This window comes from Brachyhypopomus gauderio, chromosome 2 (assembly GCF_052324685.1).
Source record: "Brachyhypopomus gauderio isolate BG-103 chromosome 2, BGAUD_0.2, whole genome shotgun sequence".
Classification (NCBI taxonomy): Eukaryota; Metazoa; Chordata; class Actinopteri; order Gymnotiformes; family Hypopomidae; genus Brachyhypopomus; species Brachyhypopomus gauderio.
In genome coordinates, this window is record NC_135212.1 from 8866739 (window position 1) to 8893745 (window position 27007).

The following is a 27007-nucleotide window of genomic DNA, read 5'->3' on the forward strand; positions in this document are numbered from 1 at the left end:
AGAATGTTATTTTTAATTGTTCATTAGAAAGATTTAGAATGGTTTGCTCTTCTTTCATGAAAAGAAGGTATACAATTTAAAACGTTTAGTATTAAAGGTGTACTATTTCAATATTTTTCAGCACTGTAATATTTAAAATACAGAATGACTCATTTCTGTTGCAGCAGTGTAAAAGCTGAAGAACAATCTGAAGAAATAATTTGAATGTAAGAAAATTCATATAATAATATTTATTATTAATATTAATATTTATTATTATTATTAGTAGTAGTAATAATAATAAACTTTTTAAGTGTTTTAAGAATAGAAATGTTGGTGATAAATTGGATATTTTTCTGTATCCTCATATTCTGAGTCATTTCTGCTGAATAATTTAAGCACTTAATCTCTATGCATTAACATTCTTTATTTCTGTTTGATTATTCCCAGCTGATAAAAATATGCCAGCTTCATAAACCATTTAACAACTACTTGCATGAAGAAAAAATTATGCTCTTTTAATGTTACCGGCAGACCAAAAGCACCTCTCTAACAAACTGAGCAAAACGGCACAAAACTTTTCAAATCCCACATAAACAAATGAAGTTTACTAGATTGTAAGTGAAAATAGATTCTTCTTTTGGAAGTCTATGAGGTAAAGAGCACCGTTTACACCCCATACTCACGTCCGCATCACTCTCGGCCACCTTCACCGGTTGGGCTGCCCAGCCCTTCAGAGATTCACTCCCAGTCATCTAGTAGGAGAGCCCAAACAAAACCGAACTGTCTCTCGGGTCCCCGAAGTTTCAATAAAGTTGCATAACAGTCCAACACAGATATTCGTATTACTGAACATGAACAAAGAGGGCCCACGAAAAATGTTTTTTTTTTTTTTTTTTAATGAACATGGGTATGAGCTGCATTTATTTTTGAAGTTATCCAAAATGCACGTGTTTAAAGAAGCCTTCCCTCCAGACAAATACCGCATGGTCATTCTAATGAGGCAGCCCGAGCCAAAGTAAACAATGCACTGCATGACATGCTGCTTTTCAAGTGTTTTACTGTTGGTCTGTTACGTGGGTAAAAACAAAAAAAAAAACAACAAACAGTCAGAAAAAGAAACGAAATGAGGACTGAAGCCAACAGAGCCAGACAGAGTGGGAGGGACACTGGCAGCTACACTTTATGTTTTATACATGCACACGGCCTCCTATTCCCCCATCCAGGTGCCAATCAATCATTCGGACAATCACAAGTTGCACATGTCTGTGGGTGGGGTGGTGGGTGGGGTCAGCGGTGCAGCTGTATCGGGAGGCTCGAGCCAACATAAAGCGCTGGGCACACCTCACATTGTTAAGCAATGAGGGGATGGTGACGCCTCCCGGAGGCGGGCGGGGCTTACGTTCCAGAGTGGCGCCAAAGCGCCCGCACTGCAGGTCTGTAACACACCGTGCACCATAAGGATCAACGGCTCTACGCTTTTCATCTGCGTTAAACGAAGAGAAACATCAACACCGCTTCCGAGCCCCGGATCGGAACGACGCGAACGAACAAGGAAGTGTGTAATTGTGCGGGTTTGGTGAAAGTGCGCGGTCGGAGTGAGTGTGCTCACGAGAGCAGAGGACACGTGTGACTTCACAAAGCCCCACCTTCAGGTCCAGATAGTCCAGGTCCTTCTTCAGCTGGGCATAGCTGTCATCAGCCTTCAGGAGGAAACACACAAAAGGACACACGATGCAACACCCGTCTAACTCGTCATAGCCTGAAAATGTAACTGTAGATCAACATCAACCTATACCTCCAGTCCAAACTAATGTATCACTCTATAAATTCAGTCTTCCACAGCCCTCTGTGAAGCTCTGTTAATGTCAGTATCAAGGGTTGTCATAAGAAACACATTAACTTCTCTGATCTCTCTATCCTGGATGGCCCTGCAAGGCCACTGGGTTAACACCATTTCCAGTTCTCCTTCAGAAGGGCTTCGCCAATACCCGTAAGTAAATAATAAGGAAAGAGAGTAAGTTCTGCAGTGCTGAAGACCAGCACCCATGTTCTAATGAGCAGAGAGGGAAGGGTTCGCTCGGACCAAGTCATGTAGCGTGACCGTTTTTACGTTCTGCATGACTTCGGTGCAGAAGCAAGGCCAGGATGCTTCATGGGGAGACAGACAGTTGCAGCATGAGTAGCAAGCCATTCTGCTCATCAACCCAACGACTGATGCATCGCCGTGGCAATGATCAATTATGCACACTGCAGTAATATACACATCGCACGCTACATATATGCAGAGCTGTGTTAAGACCAGATGACGAGGATGATTTAATTAGTCTTCGTACACTACCACACTAATTTAATTGACAATTAACATAACGGCATCGGTTTACGTTATAAACTGTGATTTCAAACCTAATCCTCTTTGATGCAGACACAAATAACATTGGACAGCCATGAAGCTCTGGAATGAGAGACCGGCCTTCGGCTAACGCGGTAAGCCAACAACAAGCTGGGCGTGGAGCGGACGACAGCGACCCGCGGTGGCGGGACTAGAGGCGGCCGTTGGCGTGCCATGCCATGCCAAGACTACAGCGCTACGCAACACAGCTACGGCGGCAGCCACACGGAGTGCTGGGCGGTGGGGGCGGGGCGGTGGTCGTGGCCTGCAGCAGCCGATCCGAGGCCTGACCTGCACGCGGGACAGCTGCCGTAGATGGGCCTGGGTCTGGCTGCGCACCCCCGCCATCATGGCCTGGTGCCTTCGGAGCTGGATGAGCAGGAGGGTTAGCTCCTCCGGCTAATGGCGCCGGCCGGGGGGGGCAGAGAAACAGGTGTCACCATTACTGTTTGCCCACCCACTGCTCTGACAGATTGGGGTCAGTGGAGAATTGGCTGGGGTAAGATATCGCCTCCACGTCTCGACCTGCGCAGATTAACCTGCTGTTCTGTTGGTCAAGGATCATCCATTTCATAATGGTAAAACTGTTGAAGTCAACAGGAAGAGATCCATCACTTCCAGGAGTGTAAAGTGTCTTCTGGGGGTCTTACCGTTTTGCCATGGAGGCTGGGGGCGCTGAGCGTGTGAGTGATGTAGCCCGAGGGGGGGACGGAGCGTCTTTCTATTGTGGCAGACTAGAAAACCACAAACACAAACATATACACATAGTGAATGCAAGAAGATAAACAAACCCAAAGCAAAGTTAACTGCATAAACATCGTGCTACAGTAGTTGCGTGCCAAAGTTGTTGGCTTTTAAGTTTTCCCTAATAAAATGTGTATCGATCCATCAAAAAAATAGTTTGATTTCTGCCTGGGTCTGCTCGCTGTTTCTGTGCACAGAACGTTAACACCCTCCGCATTTAAAACTCCACTCCCTGATGAGTCTCTGCTTGGCTCTGTAAGTTGGCTATCTGTGCAGGTCGGCGTACCTTTTGGCAGCGTATTTGGCGAGGAGATATGGCCAGTGGCACTTCCACCGTGGGCCTGTCCTCCAGGGGCCTGACAGTCACACGCTCAGCTGGCGTGTGGGGTCTGCGTGGGGACAGCAGCTTGGGCCCTGAAGGGCCGGGCGGGGGGAGGTCGGTGGGGGCAGGGGGCACGGAGACCGATCGGACCACGTCTGGGTTGGTCTTGACCGAAGACACAGCGGTGGAATAGTCTGGGGCCGGGACATAGATGGGGGCGGTGGGGCTGGCGTGGCGGTACTGCTGCCTCTGCTGCCACTCATACAGCTGCCAGACCGTGGCGTCCCGGGAGCTCGGCTGGGGAGACGGGCCCTGGGCCACCCGCAAGTGGCTCAGACGGTCCTGGGCGTATTTGTAGTCACTGGAGAGCTGGCGGTTGGCATTTGGCAGGCTTGGGAAAGCTTTGGGCTGGGCTTGGAGTGCTGCTTCAGCCTTGGGATGTGCTGGAGACGTTTGGCGTGAGAGGGTTCCATCATCGAGGAGTGCACTAGCAATGGAGCAGGTACTAATTACTTCTATGTCAGTGTCACTTAGACAAAGAAAAATCTGAAGACTGACCTGAGATTTTCATGCCAATTTTTACAGTCAGCTAAATTGTGGATTTTAAAAAACAGGCGTGCATGAGGAGTGGTGCGGTCTTTATTTGAGGTTTGGGTATGCACGTGCGCATTTGTGCGTTTGCACTCACCCTCGGTGGTCTCTCTGCACTTTGACCCAGTTCTCCACCTGTTCCAGTGCACTCTTCCGTTGAGCTTTCGTAGGCGAGTCAGTTTGGGGGGTAGGGCCCCTCTGGTAGCTGCCCACCCCGTTCTGCTCCAGAACCGCCCCGTTGCGATAAGAAGCAGGGAGAGTCGCCGCAGCCCTGGAAGGTATTCGAGTGAGGGCCTGGGCGGGTGGTGGAGCTCCCGACGCAGACACCTCCAACTCCAACTTCCCTCTGGTGTGCTCCATTTCCTGTGGGGGAGACCTGCTCTCGTCCTCCCGCTGCTTGGGCGGACGCCCGTCGTCAGTCTGAGGACCGTCTGCTAGAGGACGTACGCGGCTGCCGACGTGGTTGATCTCAGGAGCAGCGAGATGTTCGTTCTTCTCGCGCGCGTCCAGGCAACGGGCGCGATCCGTCTCGTCCGACACTCTGTGTAGGAACGGTACAAGATGTTTAGTTCGCAGCTCTGCAAATCTGCGAGATGATACCTTTAACAACATCCCACTTGGGGAACTTTTATCCAGGCTGCTGTCTTTGGAACAACACAACGTGGACATCAAGCCACTCAAGCACACCAGATTAAAATGGGTATAAGGATTATACTTTGTCTGAGGTCTTGAAATTGAAAGGATTTATTACCCATATAATCTTCTAAGGCAAGTTCACCCATTCATTTAGTTTTTTGCAAAATGTCAACCTGTTTCTACTGCCCTTGTGACACAGGGATATGGAAGTAACTGTGTGAAAATGTACATTTCAGTAATTTACAAAAAAAACAAAAAAAAAAAAAAACAAGGACAATTCATTACATTTATTGACAAGGTCACATTTACTGCAAAAATCACTCCGAAAAAAGGAGACATCACTCCTGTATGCAATGGACTGAAATTTTACTCAAATTCAGGCCCTGGTAACTATAACAGTTCAGAAGTGTCCAGATTAAAGGAGACTCTCGGGTCAAGTCACATCAGAGGAAAAACCATATCCATATTTGAGTATGTGACAGAAGACAGGAGACCATTCTCAGACTCCGAGACCAGGGAACTGCTCTAACTAAAACCAACCGCCTGAGATGGACACACACACACTCAGGCATCAGACTAAAACTGCAGGAGAGAGACACCCAAAATATTTGCATTTTGACGCATGAATATACCGTATATGTATGCCTGAAGGCTGCAGCATCCGTAGCACGCAGTGATGAGGTATATACATGGGGTATATACATGGGGTATATACATGGGAAATTTTAAAGATTACTTAAGTTAAAATTGCATTTATCTTTCCAGTTGATAGTGTTACTGGCAGAAGCTTTTCACTGTGAGTACTACTGTTGGACAGAACCAGCACCCTTCTGTTCAAGGGTGCTCATAGCAGAGAGGAGAAGGCAGATAAAGACAGGAGAGGAACACGCACGCACACACACACGCACGCACGCACACACAAATGCCTGCTTTATTATCCTGCAGGTGTTCAGCATTTAGCTGATGTTTTAATCCCAAGCAACTTACATGTTTAGAATGTATGACAGAACGGGAACTGTTCGACCTATGACCTTGGTGTTAAAACCATGTTGTGCTCATGATTAATGAAAATAAGGCCTCTGTAGGTAAGTGAACCCGTGTGTGTGTGTGTGTGTGTGTGTGTGTGTGTGTGTGTGTGTGTGTGTGTGTGTGTGTGCAGTTGGATTTGCATAAAGTGAAAAATGCTGTTCAAAATCAGCTACTATAGGCAGCTGGCATATGGGGCTGCCTATAGTAGACATATTTGTATCCTTAAGGTATGACTTACTGTGGGCAGAAGTTTGAATTGCATAACGACTCAGAACAAGTATTTGATTACGTTAAGAACATTGTATCACATGTTAATCCAAATAAATTATTTAATTGTGTGTGCGCGTGTACTAACCTTTTCATTGTGAAGTTTTGCATGAGTGCGGCCTGGTTCATGGCCCTCACCCAGCTGTTCATGTCCTCCTGTGTGTCTGCACTGAAGTAGTATGTCCTCATGCCACTATGCTCCGCCTGCGAGCCAATCACAGAGCTCTGTTTGTAAATGTAGGAGCGCATCCCTGTGTGACTGGCCTGTAAACAGAGAGCACAACCACCAATCAGCATAGACCAGCATAATTACTGTCTTGGGGCAATGGAATGACAAGTGTCAGCCAATTGGGCACCAGTGGAATGGACAAGGGCGGGCCTAGAAATCAGTGCTGGCCAATAGGCTGACAAAGATGATAGAGCTAGCAGATCAAATAGCACAAATGTCTGATGCCGCATGAGGAAGGAGACGTCATGAATAACCTAGATGATGATTAGTCAGGCTGAACTAAGACATGGTGAGCACAGATACCAAATGACAATGTGAAAAAAATAGAAGAAGAATACACCATACCGCTCAAAATATTGCAGTCGTGACACCACTAAAAAAGTAAGACAGCAGAAAAGTACAACCAGGCCAATGTATGCAAAGTCGAGTAGAGCTCATTTACATTGGCCCTACAGAGGGCCAATAACCAAAATGCATCCTCCATTTAATATGAATATTTAAAAGCTGATTTTCATGTTGATTATTCTCAATATGTAAAACACATCTGCTGTTGCTAGTCTGCAATGCTAGCTGTGTGCCCCTTGCCAGATACAAAAAAAAATAGATAATACATCTCTAATTTCATTGTTAATACTGACATCTAACAGCTATATTTCCTTAAACAGGTTGGAGATGATACCCCATTTACAGTCAAGAACAATTTCTTAGCCATCGATTAGCCTTTTATTAATGGCCATTTTATGGATGCAGAATCATCTATTGGCTGGGTGATGACACTGACGTGTCAAAATAAACAAATAAATAAACTCTCACAAACTAATATTAGCTCAGCAGCCACAAGAACACCACAGCATGTGAGACTCGTGTCTGTGCTGAGAATGGTCTGATAATATCTGATCAGTGGTCTGATCAATGTTTTACTAAGGTCAGAAGCTGAAAGTGTATAAAAGCACCTGTACATCAAGGCTACCTAACAAAGTGGCCAGTGTGTGCAGGTACATGGCAAGCATTTCTAATAAAGTACGTGTACACGTGTACCTGAGCAGGGGAAAGACAGAAAGACAGAAAGAGACAGCTCAAAAGGTCTAACTAACTTTCTCTTTTTCCCCTTTTAGTTTCTTCAAGTTGTCATTAGCTTAGCTAATTTTTTAGTTGCCATTACTTTCGTTGCCATCAGATTAGTCTTTAGTGATTAGTTGTATACTCTAATACTTTCATTTTTAAATCCCTCCACAAACAAAACAAGCAAGTTTGGGATTTGCTGTATAGTGTTGTACTATAAAAGAAATCTGCTTCAAAGACAAATGGAGAAGGAAAAGCTCTGTGATACACCAACACAAATGAAGTGGTCAAAATCAAGTTATGGCAAGACTGTTGAGGTGTGTTTGAGGCACTCTGAAAATCAGTCACACCAGAGAGGAACCACAGTAGCCACAGCTCAGCGGTACCTAGAGTCACTGCCGCGGCGCCCAGGTCTCCGCCCATCTCCGGGTTGTCACTCTCTCGTCACAGGCGGGCAGCCCACCAATCAGGACAAAAGGAAGACACAATTCAGCAATTGGTCACCAATTCCGATCTGGTCACCGCCTCCCCTGCTTAAGCTCCACCCACTGGCTGTGAGTACGCACCCTGGGGCCGGAGTGCTAGCACCACAGTGATGAGAGGGTGACAAACACCACCAGCAGGAGCCACAGCACACGAGCAAGCGGAACGAAACAAAGACGAATGCTAACACAACACAAAGTGCCCCTATCCTTACACAGAGGGCAGGAAAAGCCTGGAGAAGGACAACGTCTAGAACAATTTGGTGCTGATACCAACTGATGGCATTCTCTATTGGCATTAACCTTGACAAAAGGAACCTCGTGTATACACCATCATTTTATGATTTGCAAGCCCATAATCAGTTTGATCAGTTTATCAATGTTTTTTTCATGTAACACATTTAGTTCAGGCTTCACAGATTTTACAGACTCACAGAAGTTGCCTTGTAAATGTACTGTGTGCTATTAGATAACGCTCAGGTTATTTTTAGTTTCAGCCCAGTGCCCTCAGCTCTCTAGAGCAATTCCTGAGCTTCCCAGCTCACCCTTCCCAAACCATTACAGTAGTGAGACTCCTGTTAAAATCCTGTTTGGCAGTAACTTTTAAGGAAACGTTAATCTGTGAATGTAATCTATAAATAGACATTTTATTAAAATTAGATAAGAAAACTGCAAAATTATGGACTGTACTCTCAAATCTGAGGTTACAGATATAGATTTACAAATCTGATCATGAATTTCCAAATAATAAAATGCAGTCTGATTAATTTCTCCATGGTTCCTTTTGACAAGAAACTAACTCCATCTGCCCACCCCACATTATTTCGAACAGGTTTGTGAGACTGTGCAGAATGGTCCAGTCAGCCATCTCTTTGATAAGGGATTAGGAGAGATTAAAGTCCCACATCTGACCATCCAATCCAGTCCACCACTAAATATCCAATGGGATTTGCCAACACACATTCCCCCTACACACTAAGCCTATGGCAAACACCTCACTGCCCAGTGAAAGTGTTTGTGGAAACAGAGGCTTTTGCTGTTTACTTCAGCGTCTGACAGAATCGCTGGCGATGTTGTGGGTTAGCATAAGCAGACAGCAAGGCAAAAACACGTGAGACAAAACTGAGGCACAAAATAAACAGACCTGAAGGAGCTGACCTGTTACTGACTTTGAGACAAGACACATTAAGGACGGACTCAAAAGTGAAATGAGAATGTGCTTGCTAACAGTCTCCCCGTGTCTTCGCGACGACTGAGGAGTGAGAGAAGCAAACACGGACAGAGAGGAGAACAGAACAGGCCGTCCATTGCCCTCACTTCCTATAGGGTCTTGCTAGGAAAAATACCCCAAACTAAACTGTGGGGATAACATGCATATGGTGTATACAGGAACCACACAACATGGCTGTGGTAACGCTATCACCTACGGTCTGCTGACAGAGCCGCCCAAGGTGTCCATAAAAATGACAAAAAACAACAAAATACACGCTCAGCTCGATGATGCAGGAATGCTCCCAAAATACAACGCACAGGCAAACACGGTCGTTCCGACCAAGCCGCACCGAAGCACAAAGGGCAAAGCCGATAGGAGACGAGGAGGAGATGACGTGGGATGAGAAGAGCGGCCATGTGTGCAGTGAAAGCGTCAAGCAGTGAGAGTGCAAAGGCTCATACTGACAGCCTGATTTACCCTGTTAGAGTCCCGAAGGCGTTACCAGAGCAGGACACCCCTCTTAGGACTCAGTAGCAAAGAATGGCAGGAAGCAATACTGAACGTAAAGGCATGCCCATTAACACCATTACACCGGGGGGGTAAATCGTGTTGGGCCTCTCCCACCATTGGCCACCACTGAGGTGCAGGCTAACACCTTACCTTGAAGGCATATTTGCGGCTGACGTGGTCCTCAGGCCCCACGGGAGAGATGGTGTAGCTGGGCAGAGGTATGCTCCCCAGAACGTTCTCCTCTCGGCTGTCTGTGGGGAACAGGAGGCTGGGAGTTCAGCTGCTGCCACTCTGCTGTGAAAATCCAGCAGGCCCCCTCCACAACACCTCCCTCTCCCCTTGTCCCTCCCCATCGCTCCCTCCCTCCCTCAATCTCTCCCTCTCTGTGTCTGTCTGTGTCTTTATCCTCTGCAGCCCCTAACCACTTCTTGCTTAGCTGCAGACGGTGTAGCTATCACCATTCCCTGTGTGTGTGTGTGTGTGTGTGTGTGTGTGTGTGTGTGTGTGTGTGTGTGTGTGTGTGTGTGTGTGTGTGTGTGAGAGAGAGAGAGAGAGAGTCTGTAGCCAGTAGGGGTGGTGCTGGAGGTGGAGTGATAAGTGATAAAGATGGCTGGATGAGGATGTGTGGGGTTAAAAAAAGGCTTCAAGGCTTCAAGGCCTTCACGGTCATTTAGAGGAGATCTTCCCTCACATGGACTGGGCACTTTTATCTACGCGAGAAGGAGCAGTGTGGTCCTGGCAGAGAAGACTGTCTGGCAAATGAAGATAGATTATGCACTGTAGTGATGAACATATGTACACTCACATGCTCACACTCATGTACGCACAAATGCATGCATACACACATTTAGAGATAATTGAGGAAACAATTATTTTTTTATCAGGTGAGGCTTAAATGCGACTACTGTTCTAATCTGAACTGTAACGCACACCTGAAAGACAAACTGGGAAGTCATACAGGAAATGCTGTATAAATATATCATCCTGGCCGACAAAAGCCTCCCAAAGCAGATAAGACCATGTAAGCAGCAAGCGATACAGCATATCACATACAGCAGCAGATCAGAAACACTGGAGAGCTATAAAGGCTTTACCAGGTAGAGCTTTGCGCTAACAATGGAGATAATTGGCCGGCAAAATTGAGAATAAAGGTATCCTACTGAACGAGGCCGGGTTTAAAATGACTCACCTTTGTAGTAAAAAAGGCAGTAGTCAGCCAGCACGAACCATTTCCGCCTCCAGAGCCTCATGCCTGAGCTGTCCTGGGAGCCAAATCACACAGACGAGACACACAGACACAGACACACGCACACAGACACAACACAGGCGCTGTGTTCACATGCTGGGTGAAGCGCGAGAGGAGAACGATGCTGCGCGAGCGTCTCTGAGGCGTTGCTAATCTCAGCCCGGCAGCACAGACGCTACTTTTACTGTCAGTGTCATTAAAGCACCCCAACTGGAGATGTGTGCGTTTACAGTGTGTGTGTGTGTGTGTATGTGTGTGGATTAGCATGAATTCTGGACCCGACGCCTGCGTTTCTGGAGCAGAAATACCACATGTATGCATATATTTGACATGTATATGATGCGTTAATGTCAAACGATTACATTCATACAGAATATGGATATAATCTGCGGAATTAAAATGAAGAGATGACTATTCTGAAAACCTGAGCGAAATACAAAGATGAGTCCCCGCCATGTTTGCTTGTGTGATAACAGGACAACCTGAACACAGTAGATCCATCCTGGAGAGGAGTCTTTCAGGGTACGTACAGTCAACAAGATACAGCAGTACACCAAAATACCAAAACAACGCAATGACGTTTTTTTAGACAATCACTTAATCCCTCATGATATCAGACCTACTGATTCATCCATTGTATCTCTAGTGATTTTATACCGTCTGTGTCCACTTCTCCTTACATGGATCGGTATGACCAGTTGTTATGTGTAGTGGAAAGATGACGCTCTTTGAAGGTAGCTATGTGAGCCATGGCAGCTGCTGTGGGCAACAGGATAACCTAACTGATTAACCCCCTATATTTGCAATGACTAACCCCATAGATTTTAAATGAATAACCTTCTAGATCTAAAATGACTAGCTCACTGCAATTTCAATTACTGCTCCTCTACATTTGCAACTGCTCGTCACAAAATTTCCATAAAAACTATCAATCCATTAAATTTCATAAGTTTCCACTTTTCACCCACACATGCAAATCTGTAAATATTTATTAAAAGCTCTGTATTCGTTCTTTACTCTTGTTGCAGGTGGTGAATGTGCGATGAACAATGATAACACGGGGAGATCCTCACCTGCTTGTAGAGCCATCCACGCACCACAACCTCTACGTTTGGATTCCTCTTTATGGCATTGTCCCGCTTTCCAAAGCTATGCACCCTCCCACTATATTTGGAACCCTGTCACACACACACACACACAAATACACACACACACACACACACACACACACAAAAACACACACAAGCAGATGGTGAACAGTTATCAATCATCAGTGCTGGCAATCTGCCAGGATAGTGTAGTCGATTACACATCTCCACTGCGGGCACAGTCAGGCCACTGAGCTGCCCACTGCTCTCGTATGGCAGGACGTTAACACCATCACATGCCCACGTGCCATCTCTGCCCTGAGCTCTGGGCACGGGCAGCGCTTCATTCATGCTCGTCAACATCCTAGTGGGAGACGCCTACCCGCCTAAGCCCACCACAGCTCTGCGTGGAAGGATCAGAGAGCAGACGGCTGTGAGACTTGCAGTCATGAGTTGGATGGATTGGTTTTCTCTGGCTGAGAACCCTCCGCAGTTTGAGTTCTCATTAACTTTCCTTTTTTTTTTTTTTTTACATATAAGATAATCTATTGATAAAAGTATGAGTTCTCTTAAGTCTTAAAGGCTGTGACCCAGCCTTGTTTCTCTTTGAGTAACATGTGCCAGAGAGATGATAATGACTATGTTAAAAATTATAATAATAATCAAGAGGACCTCACTTCACATCAATTACGCATGATCACCCTGTGAGAGAAATATTCGCACGTTTTCAGCAACCATAGAATAAATTGATTTTAGGACATAAAGAGGTGCATTAATGCAAGCAGTGCAGACATTGTAATTATAAACTCATTACATTAATAGAAAGAGGTTTGCGGATCCTTTTCATGACTTCTATAAAAGAAAATCAGTCTCATTTCACCAACAGTATTTCAACCAATATTGCAATATGCTAAGTAAGGACTGAGACTCTACACAAGATACGTTTTACTAGGTTACCCAAAACAGACTACATTTCTGAGTGTATGAGCAGTCTTATCCAAACTCTGGACTTGGCATCATTATCATAGTTAAACGAAGGAGAAAAATAACGCAATGGATTATGCACCCAAAATCTGACCTTCACTGACTTGCTAAATATTTCTGAGCTACATTTGACATAAATAAATGAGAACTGTGATAATAAGGTTTATTATGAATGGGACACTAAGTGTGGATAATGGGTGTCATACATCCTGATTCTAAGAGAGCGTTACAAATGTCAGACGTTTTAAAATTAAGATTCCACTGGCAGCTCGTGTCAAGCAGCACTGCTCCAGAGATGCTGACGCACTCCATGAACATTCTGCTGCTCGACGCCAGGGGAGTAAACAAATGAATTAGCGGAGCTGCCACTAAGCATGCATGGAGGATGCTCTTCCAGAAGCTTCTGCTAACTCTCTCGTTTCAATCTGCTGAGCTGTGCACCCAGGAGGCCCCTTCCCCACTCTTCTAATCAGTAGAGATGTCACACATCAAATTATCTTTGCTTCTGTCATTTCTGGGTGACAGAAGGAACGCCTAGTTAGTTACCAACGTGACGCTTCAACAAAATCTGCACGTCATGCCACCAGCAGTTGTGCATTTGCAGTACTCACCCTTCAGATGACACGGAAAAAGAGGCTCTGATCTCCGTCAAAGCAGAAAAAGTGCTTTCAAGCAAAGGATGGCCAAAAATTAGGCACACTTAAAAATCATCACCAGCAAGCACTCAAACATAAATGTCCAGAATACTGTCAGAATAAATGACCAGAAATTTAAGACTTTTAAAAAGGAACATTCAATGGCTTTAGCATCTCCTTCTGGCTCAAAAGATTTTCTTTCATGCTTAGCAGTGGTTTTGCGCAGTGATATCCATGACCTCGCTTCAGTTTCATGCCAACTAAACCCACTGATTATATGTTCTCTCATATATTGATGCACAGTACATGTAGTGCCACCAAGATGCTATTTGGCAAGGTGGATATAAACACAACAGACGGGAAGTTCTTAATTATAAGGGCTGGAGAATCAAGCATAGCTAGTCTAGTGTTTCTAAATGTAAGACAAGGCTAGACTTCCTTATTAGCTTCTGTTTCAGAACAAACAGTTAGGAAGTGCTTGCCAAATGTATTTCAAAAGACCAGTAGTATTCTATTTAGTGTGGGTTCTTATCCAATCAAAGACATATAGACAGATAGATGGACAAGTAGATGTTTCCTGTTGATGTTACTCAGAGAATGCAATCTGGCACAGCAATCTAAATGTTTACCTTTGAAACCTCAGACATGAAGATCACCACACACTGTGTGATGCATAAATGCCTACACACATCCCCAGTGTACTGCATTTATTCAAATGGAAGCTAATATTACCGTCAGTCTTCAATATGAGGAACTGAGGACCTTGGATAAGAAATACCACAGCACATCTAAAGTTCCTCCTGACTTCTTCACAAAGCTAATCAACCACTTGTAATTAACTGTGTGAGAATGGTGTGCTGAGTTTTCAACATACATGGACCTGCTCAGACACCCATAATGGCTCACTCGTTTATCACACTCCCACCTACAGACGACTGAAGAGAGGGTAATGTATGCTTATATGGCCCCTCTCCAGATCATTAACCATGAACACTCTGCAATAACAGGCAATGTCTCCCATCGTCCATGTTACAGAATGATTTTAGGTGGTCAGAGGAGCACTTGGGGAACTGGAAGTCTTCTGCTGATCAGCAAGCAATTTCATTTTTTTCTTGCTACTCTTCCTCAGGAAGAAGCACAGAATTGTACCTATAAAAGTATTTGCGATCAGTTGGGACATTTACGTCAGTTCCGTTCATATCACGCAATTACAGTTAAATGAGTGAAAGAAAGGCCTGGCTCTGACAGAACTGACATGGGGCAGAGTTACGCATCCTGACCTTAGAGGCGGGTGTGACATCCACGGTGGAGGAGACTGCAGTGGAGGCTTCGCTGACGGTGCTGGAAGGGCGCAGGGTCGTCTGCGGTTTAGGCATGCGTCCACTTGACCTGGGGTGAGGGGTGAGCATGAAAAGGGTGGAGGGGTTAGAGTCCTCGCGCACTTCAAAGGCCCGTGTACGTCTGACGGGTCTGTGAGCTGTGGCTGGTGCTGTGTTGCGAGGTGGGAACGGGCAAGGCCGCTGAGGTCATGTGACCAAACCCGAGCACACCTGTTTCATATCAGGAGGTGCTGGAATGAATTATGGATGTTATTATGACATTCATACCAACTTTGAGAAAGAGACGTGGGAAAGAAAAGTACTGTGTGGGTGTCAAATGATCTCAGTGGATATATGTTGAGTCACATTGTACAATGATCAGTGTGTATGGTATAGTGGGAATAGCATATTATATATATATATATATATATATATATATATATATATATATATATATATATATATATATATGGTGTGGTGAAAAGAGCAAGCATACTGTACAATAGCATATTGTACATATACATACATATAGTGTGTATGGTGGAGTGGATAAAGTGGTGTATTTATGGTGTAGTGGAGGTAGCATATGCCTTTCAACATTCACAACTATGACAGGAACAAGAAGTAAAAACTGTGCTACAGGTCGTCACTCCCGCCCTAACCCTGAGGACGCAGCTAGGGAAGGTTAGCGCTTGGCTTAGCTCGATTCAGCCACAGAAGAGAGGAGGCACGAGATGCCTCCTCACAGTGCCACATGGCCCTGGAGTTTCAGCACTGCTGAACCACAGAACAGCCATCAGAGACAACAAACAAAAAATGCAATTCAGTGCTGAACGTGCTTCTCCCATTATTCAGTATATCTGAATTCTTTCAATTCTTGAGACTCCTATATATGGAAACGTGTGTCACATCCCCACTGTAAAGCGATGGCTATGTGGTGATGTGGGATCATTTATCTTCCTATGCCATCTTGCTTGGGTCATATGGATTATAATCTCTCAGGCAGGAGATTAACCCTGCTAAACAATATCTGTTCTTCAGACTTTCTCTTAGATTGTTAAGATCAAGCAATAGCTAACATCAAATAACACACTTGTAGCCGGTGTTCCTAGTTGCTTTCTACAGATGAATATATACTACTATAGGAGCAAGAAGCACCTAATCATTTGGTACATACTGTATAGTATGATTGACAGCTCTATATGTCATCTAGCAGATGTCTGTACCACTGGCATCTCCATCCACATTAGCCAAAGCAATCTGGTCTGTGCTTTATTAATCCAGTGTGGATTTTATTCCTCTCAAATGTAAATTGTCAAAGGACGTCTAACAAAAACCCCAAACAAACAAATGAAGAAAAAAAAACAACAAAAGCAGGCTGTTACATGCTGAAGGTACCAAACAGTTGTTTTAAGATTTGTCTGGTATGACTTCTAGCTTCTGGCCATTCAGGCTTCTTTTTGGCTTTTTGTTTCGGCATACGTTAAGTCCTTCTGTTTTTATGATCCGTCATTTGTCTCTAGAAAAACTCTTTAGAGGTTCCCTTTAAAAAACCAACTGGTCTGTCACAGGGTCCGTCACAAAGTAGTGGTCAACACAGACGTAGTAAAGCACACAGAAGTATGTTTATTTTAACATTCATAGCTATGTGTTCATAGTTCTAGTCTTTACAGATATTAGTTACATCAAACTTAATTCGGGCTGTTCTTCACATTTAATTCAGTCTTATAAAAATGTCTAAAGTGTATGGCAATTAAAGATAATTGTGCTTATTTATTTTTTTTCGATATTGAACACATTGAAAGCTTGAGTCTATCACCAACTTCCCATACACAGAAAGGGTGTACTTCACATGGAAAAATGAAAATGTCATTAAAATGATATGTGTTGTTCTTATTTGTTCTTTGTTGTGAAAGGAAATGTCAGCTTTAGCTCCAGCTCACAGAAGAAAGTAACTGTCCAGAACAGTAGCTTTTGATTAAGAAAAAGCCAATTTTGCTCCTTGACAGTGAAGGTCAACTTCTTTAAAAATGGTTAGCTGCTATTAGATGCTGACCTTGGGCACATCAAACCTCGCCCCCACTGCTGTAAGTGGTAGAGTCAATACTGATTTTTGGGCAAACAAAAGATCTTGTCTTTTAAAGTCAGTTTGACAGCCGATAACTACAGCTAGATGCACTCAATTCGGCTTTTTTAATACACGCAAACTGGTAAAAAGGCTGTAACAAAATTACAGCCTGAAAACCAGAGGGTTGTTCTCCTGTCACTGGTCTCCAGTGGACACCACTGGGCTACTCTACACGCTCGGTCTTGCTAAGAAGCACCACAGAGCTTCTCAACACAAGTCATGGCAATTCTCAGCTATAATGAGCTCTGGTGAACGTTGGGTTCAGGACAATACCCCGGTGTAAAGAAAAACACCCAAATACTGTATTTGTGCACCACGTGTTATGGAAGACTGCAAATCCCACCTTATCACAGCTCTGGTTTTACTTTTCTCTAGGAAGAAGATGATGGATTTGTACTAGATGCATTCCCTTATCCCAAATGTGCTGATTTCCATGACCATGGCGCTGTTTGGTATCGTTCATATGTACATTTTCTGCACACCATAAGTGGACTGTGAACGTATGGTCCACAAAAGCAAAGGGCTCTGCTGAACCACAAACAGGAACATTGTGTCCTATTTTTCTAAAAAAAAATAAAATAAAAAATGTGTGAATAATATGCCACACTGCAGTGGGGTGAAACACATTTTGTGACTAACAAATGTTCGGTTTGTTGTCTGATGCAAATTTTGGGGTAGAAACCTACATCACTTAATCCAACAGCTTCATCTAGTGAAAATGAACAACGGCCTGTTGTAGGCAGGAGGGTGCACTGCAGTTAAATGACTTCTCAGTACAAAACAACAGAGGACCGAGGTGTGACCAATATATCCATCTCCCTGTGATTTTGTCTGCTGAGCTGATCTCTGTGTAGCCACCATTGTTGCCCTGCCTGCTGTGTGCTGAAATGGCAAGTCTCTTGCCCGTCACGCCATTAGCTGTGTCTAGCATAGCGGTAAGTGGTAACAAATTAGGCATTCTGCAGACAGAACAGTACAAAACAGTGGTGCAGCAGAGGGAGACTGTCAGGTTTTGAGCTATTTCACCTGACCGCCTCGGCACAAAGAGCCCCCCAGTTCTGGCGTTTTCACAGCCGTGAGCTGAGTGACACGTCGAGCCCTTTTCATGGCTGCTACACCGGGAGCTCGGCTCGCGCATTAGCTGTGGCCCTCGTATACCCGCATACACCCACGGAGCTCTTAATGAGGCACATCTATCAGTACTGTCGAGCTCTCAGCCAGACACACACACACACGAGCGCATGCGCACACACACGCGCGCGCACGTGCACATACACAAGAGCGCACGGACACACACACACACAAAGAGAGAGAGAGGGAGAGAGAGAGAGAGAGAGAGAGAGAGAGAGAGAGAAAGCGAGAGAGAGAGAAAGCAAGCAACATTGCCACAGTAATATTAGCTTTAATTTTAGCCACTTTTAGAAAGAGCATGTCTGGGTCAGCCCAGTGATTCCAGTACTAGGGCAAGAAAGTGATATATTTATCTGGGAAGGTGTGAAATGAGAGAAGCAGATGGGAATTTTGTTTGTTTATCCTGTTTTCACAGGACTGTGATACCCATGACTGTAAACTTGTGCTTGTCTGAGCAGTGCATTCGTGTCAACTATGTATGAATGAATGAAGTTCAGTTTATATAGCAACTCTCAGGAAACCCAAGGTCGCTTTACAATTAAACACACACACACACACACACACACACACACACACACACACACACACACACAATTTTATATCCTGTCACACTCTGGTGAGAAGTAGCAGCCAACTGTGCACATCGTCCTCTCAGCCGAAAACCTCAGTCCCCAGGGATCAAACTGGGTGCAAGGAAGAGAGAGAGGACAATACCCAGGACATTGCACCATCCACCACAGGCCAGACGGTCATACCATCACTCAAACACACACAACTTTATTAGACATGCAGATATGCACAATCATTCTCACACACACACACACACGACAATTTTTGGATAGCCAATTAACCTAGCCTCCATATTTTTGACTGCGGGAAGAAACCAGAGACCCCGGAGAACTAGAACTGTCTTTTTGATCTTCACACAGGACAGAGGTAGACACGAGAAGTGTTGTTGTTTCCATACCCGACCGCAGCATTAAGTCAAACAAAGTCCCTCTGGATCCCAGTATTTAGAGCAGAGCACATGCTCGAAAGCCAGCGACATTACGCTGGACTAAAGGTGACGTTATTCTCTTTATATCCACCGCCTGTAAACGTCACGACAGATGAAACGTAGATGGAGTTTGAGGTCATTTCTTGCGAGCGTGTGCCTAAACTGGAAAGCGGGGGGAAGGCTCGGGGGAAGGCGAGAACGAGGGCAGGACGGACTGCTTCTTCCAGCTGCATGACACTGGTTCACTCTGGGCTGCTCCCAGAGTCTCCAGACACAGGCCGATAACTCGGATGTAGACTTGGAGTCACCCGGTGCAACGCAGTGACTGCCACTGGTGAAACAGGACACTTGGAATACATATAGCCTTGCAGCTCTAACTCCATCAACAGCTGAAAGCAGAAACAGGCTCTGCAACTTCATAGCAATTAAGTTAATAATTAAGTTGAGCAGGTGAATGATGATTTTAATGTGCTTCTGTGAATAAAAATCATCTTGTCTATAGTTGTTTACTTCTGCTATTCTTACCTATTCTAATGATTTCGCACGTGTACATGTGAAATGTCAGGACAGTCCGTACAAAAATTCCCATGCCACTACAGGCATTATAAAAATGCCCATTTCATGGGACCTGCGTGAGGTAGCACAATCCACACTATAGCTCAGCCTCTCACCTCCGAGACCACCACAGATCAGTGGCAGATTCAGAAGACGAGAGAGGAAGACACGACTGGACCCTCACAGCACGCAAACGTGAACCAAAGAAATAAAAGGACAAACGCCACAGGTGTGCAGGCTGGGAGAGGCACTCACTGCTCCTGAAGTCTGAAGCCAGCGCTCTCCGGAGAAATCTGCTCCGTCACTGGGTGTGTGAACGTCGTTTTCCTCTGGTTATGGCTGAGGGCAAGAAAGCACAAAGGTGCAATATTAGCATGGCGGTAGTTTGTCTCGTCTCGTCTGTCTGCAAACCCCCCACCCCCCCCCCCACACACACAGTAAATTACAAGAAGAGGCTAGTGACCATGCCTTTTTCTGAGGATGTCACCTTCAAAGGTGGGTCTTTTTAGATTAGTTTACCTAAAATGTCACTGTATGAATCACACACTGGGATTATTAATCCTGTCCTGACATTCTCTTCTTTTAACATTTAACATACACCAGAAACAATAACCAAATAACCATCTCTAAATGTAGAAGCATTTCCCAGCTCTATTACACATTTTGCATGTGCGTATGTATCTGTGTGTGTGTGTGTGTGTCTCTTATTTGTACATCATTTCACTCAGCACTGAGATATGCTGTACCTTTAAGAGAACATTTCTGTATTTTTGACAGCCGAAAAGGCAGTTCAGTTAAATGGCTGAAGGAAATGTAGTCAGTGTGAGAAACTGAACTGCCACTGGAACCGTCAGTGAAAATATCCTGTTAGTGCTATAACAATTACTTCAGGATACCTGCTTTACAGTGGAAAACTGAATAAAAGCTCACGGGATTTGACATGCTAGAGCCACATATTTCATTACTTCTAACAGACTGTGCTGCCCACCCATACAAATTAGAGTGAGGAAATTAATGCAAATGCATTTCGACAGCATGGTCAACAGGTCTGTGGTTTTAGCAAGTGCGGTGCCCTGGAGGAGCCACCTGGTGACTGTCTGAGGTAAATGAGCAAGACAGAATGATGGATGACAACAGACACAGTATGCTCCTTCTGTAAATCTCTAAGTGGCATTCTACCCGTGCCTGTCAAATTCAACAGCAAATGAACTTATATAATTATACCATTACTATGGAGACAGCATGTAAACAAACAGACCTAGTGAGGACCATTGTTGCATCACAGGCATCTGAGAGACGAAGGGAACAAATGCACCATAAACCCCGCCCACCTCCACCCCCGCCCCTGTATTACCGTGATCACTTGTACACTAAGCTGCGGTTAGTGTCATTAACGGTCATTAACATGAATGGTTTGAGCTTTTCATTAGAGGCTTTGATGATTCATATTCACTTTGGGTGATCAAAATAACTGAAGGGGGAAGGGGGGTGCGTGTCGTCAAATGGACACATTAATTATTATATGTTTATATGTTTCCTCTATGCTGCGCCTAAAGTGATCGATCACCAGCGGTTGGCGCCAGAGCGAACTAGTAACTCATTGAATCATAAATGTAGATCATAGATAAATAAACTAGATTTTTTTCAGCGTGAGAAAAAAACGCTGCGTGAGAGTTGGCAACCCTGCTATTATGAGGAGGCCAAAGCTAGCTAACAAGCTAGTTAGTTGCTGCAATAGCTACCACTAGCCAAGTTGTTGTTTTTGATTATGGTATTTATATGCAATAGGCAGAACATTTATGGGTATCAGTCATTACCCCTTGAAAAGCTTTTTTTGAAGATGTTTATATTTAAGCCGTAATAAGGTGCAACAGTAATGTGAATGATCAGAGTATGCTAGCTAGCACACTACTGGAATAGTCTAGGCTAGCGTTTCTCAGCCCAGTCCCTGAGGCTCTGCAGACGGTTCCACACCTTTGTTCTAACCCAGGGGTGCCCACACCTTTTCAGCTTGCGAGCTACTTATAAGATGACCAAGTCAAAATAATCTACCTACAATAAAAATGCAAAACAAATGTATTTCTTCTATATTATCATTATTTATTATTACTATGAAATATTGTGTATTCTTTCTTTCCTTTTCTCCTTTTAGGATAAATAAAGTATTTTATTTAATTTTATTTATAAATTATTTTAAAGAATCGCTAATTGTCGCGATACTTGTAATTGTAACTGTATTCCTCGATAGCTGGAGAACTTTGAAGATAATATTTCCTATTTGTTTTTAAAGTCTCGGAACAAGGAATCAGCGTCTTCAAAAAATGCCTCTTTTATCATCTCTCCATCTTGGAAGGACTTCTTGTGCTTAACAATTAAGTGACTCACCCGAAATGATGCTTGAACAGTCTGAAAATGACGCTCCACATTTCCCTTCTTTGGTTTTAGGTTTCTTACTCGGACCAGCTACGACACTCATTTTATACCCTTTTGTTGTATTTAGTTTAAATAAATTGGAGGGTAGCTATGCAGCAAGGTAACTGAACAAGTTAGCGTGGTTTAACGCGCATGTGTAGGTGGTCAGAAGTTGGCTACGGTCAGTGCAGCCTGTCATTCATCTCCTACTTTTTAATGTCATGCGATCTACCCACACTTCCTTCACGATCGACCAGTAGATCGCGATCAATGTATTGGCACCCCTGATCTAACCGAACGTGTTGGGAACTTAGACAGAGCACAGCTGCAGCACTGTCAGGTGGGCCCTGAGGACTGGGTTGAGGGATACTGGTCTAGACTTTTCTGTAGCCAGTAAGTGTTTCCATGAGCTGGTGGAAGAGACAGTACACTGTTGAATGCGGCGGAGTCCTTCAAAACTTCAGCGGACTGATTGCAAATATATGCAATATATTTGGGACATACACAAGCTTTTTATGGAAAAAGTTCAGGTAGTGTGTCCTCTCAACATTTCACGGTTCCATAATCACTCACTGCACTATAAGCAGTGGACAACATACAGTAGGCTATATAAACCAAACTTGCACTTATACCTCAAAACACAGCAACATGAGTAGTGGGTAAGGACAGAGGCATGTCATGACCGTGGTGTGTAGACACATGGGTTGCATGAGTGGTTCTAAAGCCTGCTTGAACTGCAATACCCAATGGTTGGAAAAGGTCTCACCCATTCAGAGTCATGTGGCAGGAAAATAAGCCCCGGGGAGTGTTGGATTGGGAGGGGGGTGGGGGGCTTTATTAGATTGCTCCTTCATTAATTTGAGTCTAGGAGCCTGTCTAGTCAAGTCTTCATTACGAGGTGGTACCATTAGGATGTATTGTATTTGAAGAAGTTGGACTGTGGAGTTAGTGCCACCAGTCATGTATACAATATATACAATTAGTCATCGATTCAGTTGACAGCAGAAACAAAAACCCACTTCTCTCAGCTGCATGCAGGTCTCGGTGCTCCTGAGAACGTTAGTTTCCATATTGCTGGACCCAGACAGCTGACATGTTATAAAGGGAATCAGAAAACAGACTGCTTCAAAACATCTATTGGGTGTGTGGAGTCCAAAGGTCGGGCCTATTTAAAGATTTCCAGAAGGGTCGTGTTGGAAACGTGGCTGAGGAGAAGTGAGTGATAGTTGTGCTGTTGAGCTGCGTCTCAGGGACAAGGTCGCTCCTATTCACATCACTGAGTTTGCTGACGTGCAAATTCCACCATGTGATATTTCATAGGAATCCCTTGACTACAACACAAGTCCAGTGACATTCTGAATTCCACAAATAACTGATTCTTAAGTGTATTTCAGGTTTGATTCCAAAGCGTCATCATACGACATGTGATTAGCAGCAAACCAGAAGATGACAGCTTTACTAATCAGAATTTGTTGGCCAAAGACATCTGGCCATCTCAGTGTTTTATTTTAATTCCAAAATTTCCAACACATGGAAAACTCCAAAAAAAAAATCACTACAAAAAAACCATACAGACAAAAATCTAGGGGGTCATACAGACTTTTACATTACCAATAACCAATGAAATTGAAATTGAACACTTATATTCCACTCATGTCTCTCCACAGAGACAACTCAGTAATTTCGAATACTCTATCAGTTTCAAATTCTGCAAACCTAAACAATTGCTACTCCAACTAAAACATTAACAGAACAAAAAAAAAAAAAAAAAAAAACATGGCCATACTGTCCAAACTGCCTCTGGTCCCTTTAAACTGCAGCGCATCTGACTGATGCTCCCGTGTCCCTAAAGACTACCAACAGCTAACCTTTCACATCAACGAGCTGAACCATTTCCTGCGAGTATAAACATGACCTCGTCCCTGGCTCCCTGGCTCCCCGGCACCCGCGTTGCCTTCCCCGCTGTGGTGCGCAGCACCAGGCGGGCACCGCTCCTTTTCTTTACCTGCTTACGTTTTCTGCTCTGCGTGGCCCGCCCGCGTGGTTTGCTAGTGGCCCAGCTGACTGCTCCGAGCCGGCTAGGGTGTGCAGTGAAAGAAGCGGTGTCCCGTGTCAGGGGGAAAAGAGTTGTGAGAAACCTGAGCTTTCACCAGCTCCTCAACGTTTGCTTGATAGTAGTTTTGGCTGTGCTGCGGAGAAATCGTTGCGCAACTATCGAACAATGAATGTAGGTCATGTTCCTGTATGTAGAATGATGAAAAAGAACTATTACGTATACTTCTTATTTTATTTTATTCATATTTCCTATCACATGTTTATGAAGAAATATGGGGCCTGAAGTGGTCATTGTGGATTGAACTGTCCAATCAGGAAATCATTTATTTGGTGAGCAGGCATCAACAGACTGATGAGCAGCAGTAGTTCACATGCATATCTGCCGGCTCCCAGACTCTTTGGAAGTGACATTAATTATTCATGTGTTTAATTTAATCAGAAATACAAATAACGCACGATGAATCACGACAAACCCGAGATTCTTCCTCTAGTGCATCTGAAGCAGGCTTTTCAAGACCAGCTGGTTTGTGTGCTGCCAATACGTGGTGAAAAATCAGTGGAACCTTTCTTTGTCAGTGTCTGACGGGGCACATAGCACAAGTGTACTTGCTTTTTTTCCTGCAGTCTTTTCTACCTTTTGAGTCCATTAAGAGCAGACCGATGTGCTCGTGCATGCTTCTTGTTACTCTCAGGAAAGGCTGTAGCAACAGGTCTGCCACGTATGGAGAAAGCACAGTGACAAATCAGTTCTAAATCAGACCCCTCAACATTTCCCATCTAATGTAATCAGTGTGCACTTTTTATCTGCTTGTTCTGTCTGACAGTCAGGTCAGCTCACCCATAACACATTTCCCTTTGCTTTCAAAAGATTTGTGGCAAAAACTATGCAGAATACTAAAGTAAAGTCTGACTCACTTTTTTGGTCCAAAAATACACAGATCCCACTTCATCATTATAGAGAACAGAGATGCTCTATTTCTATGTCCCATCCTGCAGCTGATGGTAATGTCTCCTGTGGTCTGTGTCTGCTGCTACTAGCAGCTCCATATCCCTCTTGAATTAAGAAGAAAGGGAGAGTCCAGCACACCCACACACTTCCTGGTCTCCATCCTGAACTCATGACACCCAAAATACTGGTGCTCTAATGAAACGTTTGGGCAGCAGGATATCTCAGCAAGTATTTTGTGAAATACTGCTTAACAGTGTCGTTACCAGTCCAGTAGATTGTGCGGCTAATATCACTACTGACTTTCACATACTACTGACCTTTCAGATAGTATTGATACTGTAAGCTTGGAAGACTATAGAGGTATTAACATAAATTAGTCAGTGTAAAGAAATAGTATGTTAGACAGGTCAATGCTATTGCTCAGTGTAGACTGTAAATACTATTTGCAGGTACACACATGCACACACACATCCACATAAGCACACACCCCCCCACACACACACCCACACACACCTTCAGTTTTATGAGAGAGGCCTCCCTCAACAGCCGAAGGACTAATATTAGAAGCATGCTAACATTACAAGGACATGTGAGTGGGTATTTACTCCAGTCAATCAACACGCATATGGAAAAAGTTTTAACTCCATTTTCATTTGTGTGCATGTTATTGTCTTTCTGTGAGATTTGATTGACATGTAGTAAGATCAATAGATCATCAAAGGTTTGGTTCTCAAACAAAATACCTTGATATTCATTGATATCACTACACCAATTTCTCCTTTTATAGGAAATGAACACAATGATAAACAGCTTTCTCAGGTAGGGTAGGACTTTTGCATAGTACTGTAGGTCCCTGTGTGTGTTGTACAGGTTCTTTGCATGTGACAGTTTCACAAAATCATACGAGAATATTCCGGCAAGACAAGGCAAAAAAGTGAACCTGCTGGTTTGGTGTTAGTGAACCTAACACCAAAGACACTCCTACTAATTAGCTAAAGCTAAAAAAGCAGAATGCTTTATTTTAGGAGCAAATCCCCATAAGCTTAGCTAAAACCAGGATTCCCCTTTCTGCGACCACTGCACAGTGTACTAATTAGCCTATATTAGAGTAGGCCAATGCATTTTTACTGCCTCTGAGCAAAATCTATTTTTCCGGTTTTGTTCAGTGGTCAAATCAAAATCAAATCAAATATATTTGTATAGCGCTTTTCACAACACATGTTGTCACAAAGCTCTTTAGTGGTGTGTGTCAACATAAATCCAACACAGAACTAAAATGCACTGACATTTCAAAAAGACAAATACCCTGATTACAGCCAGTCAGCTAAAACTGATATCCCGTGATATCTATAACATCTATATGACTAGCACATATGTAGATCATCCTGATTAAAAGATTTATCATCAGTTTTTGGTAAAGCGCTCATTGGCATTACAGTTATGCAAAGTGGAAAAAATGTATAATCCATTTTCAAAGACATTAGCTCCACAGTCAGCCCCACCCTGATGAGTGGGACATTATGTCAACAACAGAGTCTGAGTCATCCTGAAAACTTCAAATTTAGTTTCAATAAATCATAAACATTTTCTTTGTTGAGGTATTATTAAGCGCGTGGTAAGTGATGGTGAGTGTTCCTGACAGGCCTGAGGGTGTTACCTGTGGCTTGCCGATGGGCTTATATAAGACCATTCACTACAGAACAGAGCTCTCGAGATGACATGGAAAAGCCACTTTAGTTCTCCCTGAGTTGTAGCTCTCCGACCAGTGGCTTCGCCATGACCAATGAGACGGAAAAGGTTCTCATCGACCAGACACGCGGTTATTTGCTGCAAAACCGAAAAGCACACTAGCCTGTGTAATGAGCCAAGAAGCCTCATCTTAATGGCTGGGAAAGCACAAAGGCAGGGTGGCGTAATAACACTGCCCAATGTAAGCATCATTACTCCGTCACCAACGGACTCGTTTGCATCACACAACCATAACAGAACATTCAGCACACCTGGACGGCTCAGCAGATACACCGATCTGAGGTTAGCAATAAGAACTCTGTA

The 27007-nt window shown here is 44.0% G+C and overlaps 1 protein-coding gene across 11 annotated transcripts in view; it reads right to left on the minus strand.

Moving 5' to 3' along the window:
* plekha7a (pleckstrin homology domain containing, family A member 7a) overlaps positions 1-27007 on the minus strand; it is a 72258-nt gene that overhangs the window by 9184 nt on the left and 36067 nt on the right. For 4 of the 11 annotated variants that reach the window (XM_076986017.1, XM_076986018.1, XM_076986021.1 and 1 more), the window contains 13 exons: positions 19795-19878; positions 14690-14798; positions 11776-11880; positions 10646-10718; positions 9607-9707; positions 6049-6224; positions 4126-4569; positions 3402-3924; positions 3022-3105; positions 2663-2770; positions 1629-1682; positions 1382-1465; positions 666-734 (listed from right to left, as the gene is read on the minus strand). In XM_076986017.1, coding sequence (XP_076842132.1) covers positions 666-734; positions 1382-1465; positions 1629-1682; positions 2663-2770; positions 3022-3105; positions 3402-3924; positions 4126-4569; positions 6049-6224; positions 9607-9707; positions 10646-10718; positions 11776-11880; positions 14690-14798; positions 19795-19878 — 2014 coding nt within the window. The other 7 variants (XM_076986019.1, XM_076986022.1, XM_076986020.1 and 4 more) reach the window with 7 other exon arrangements.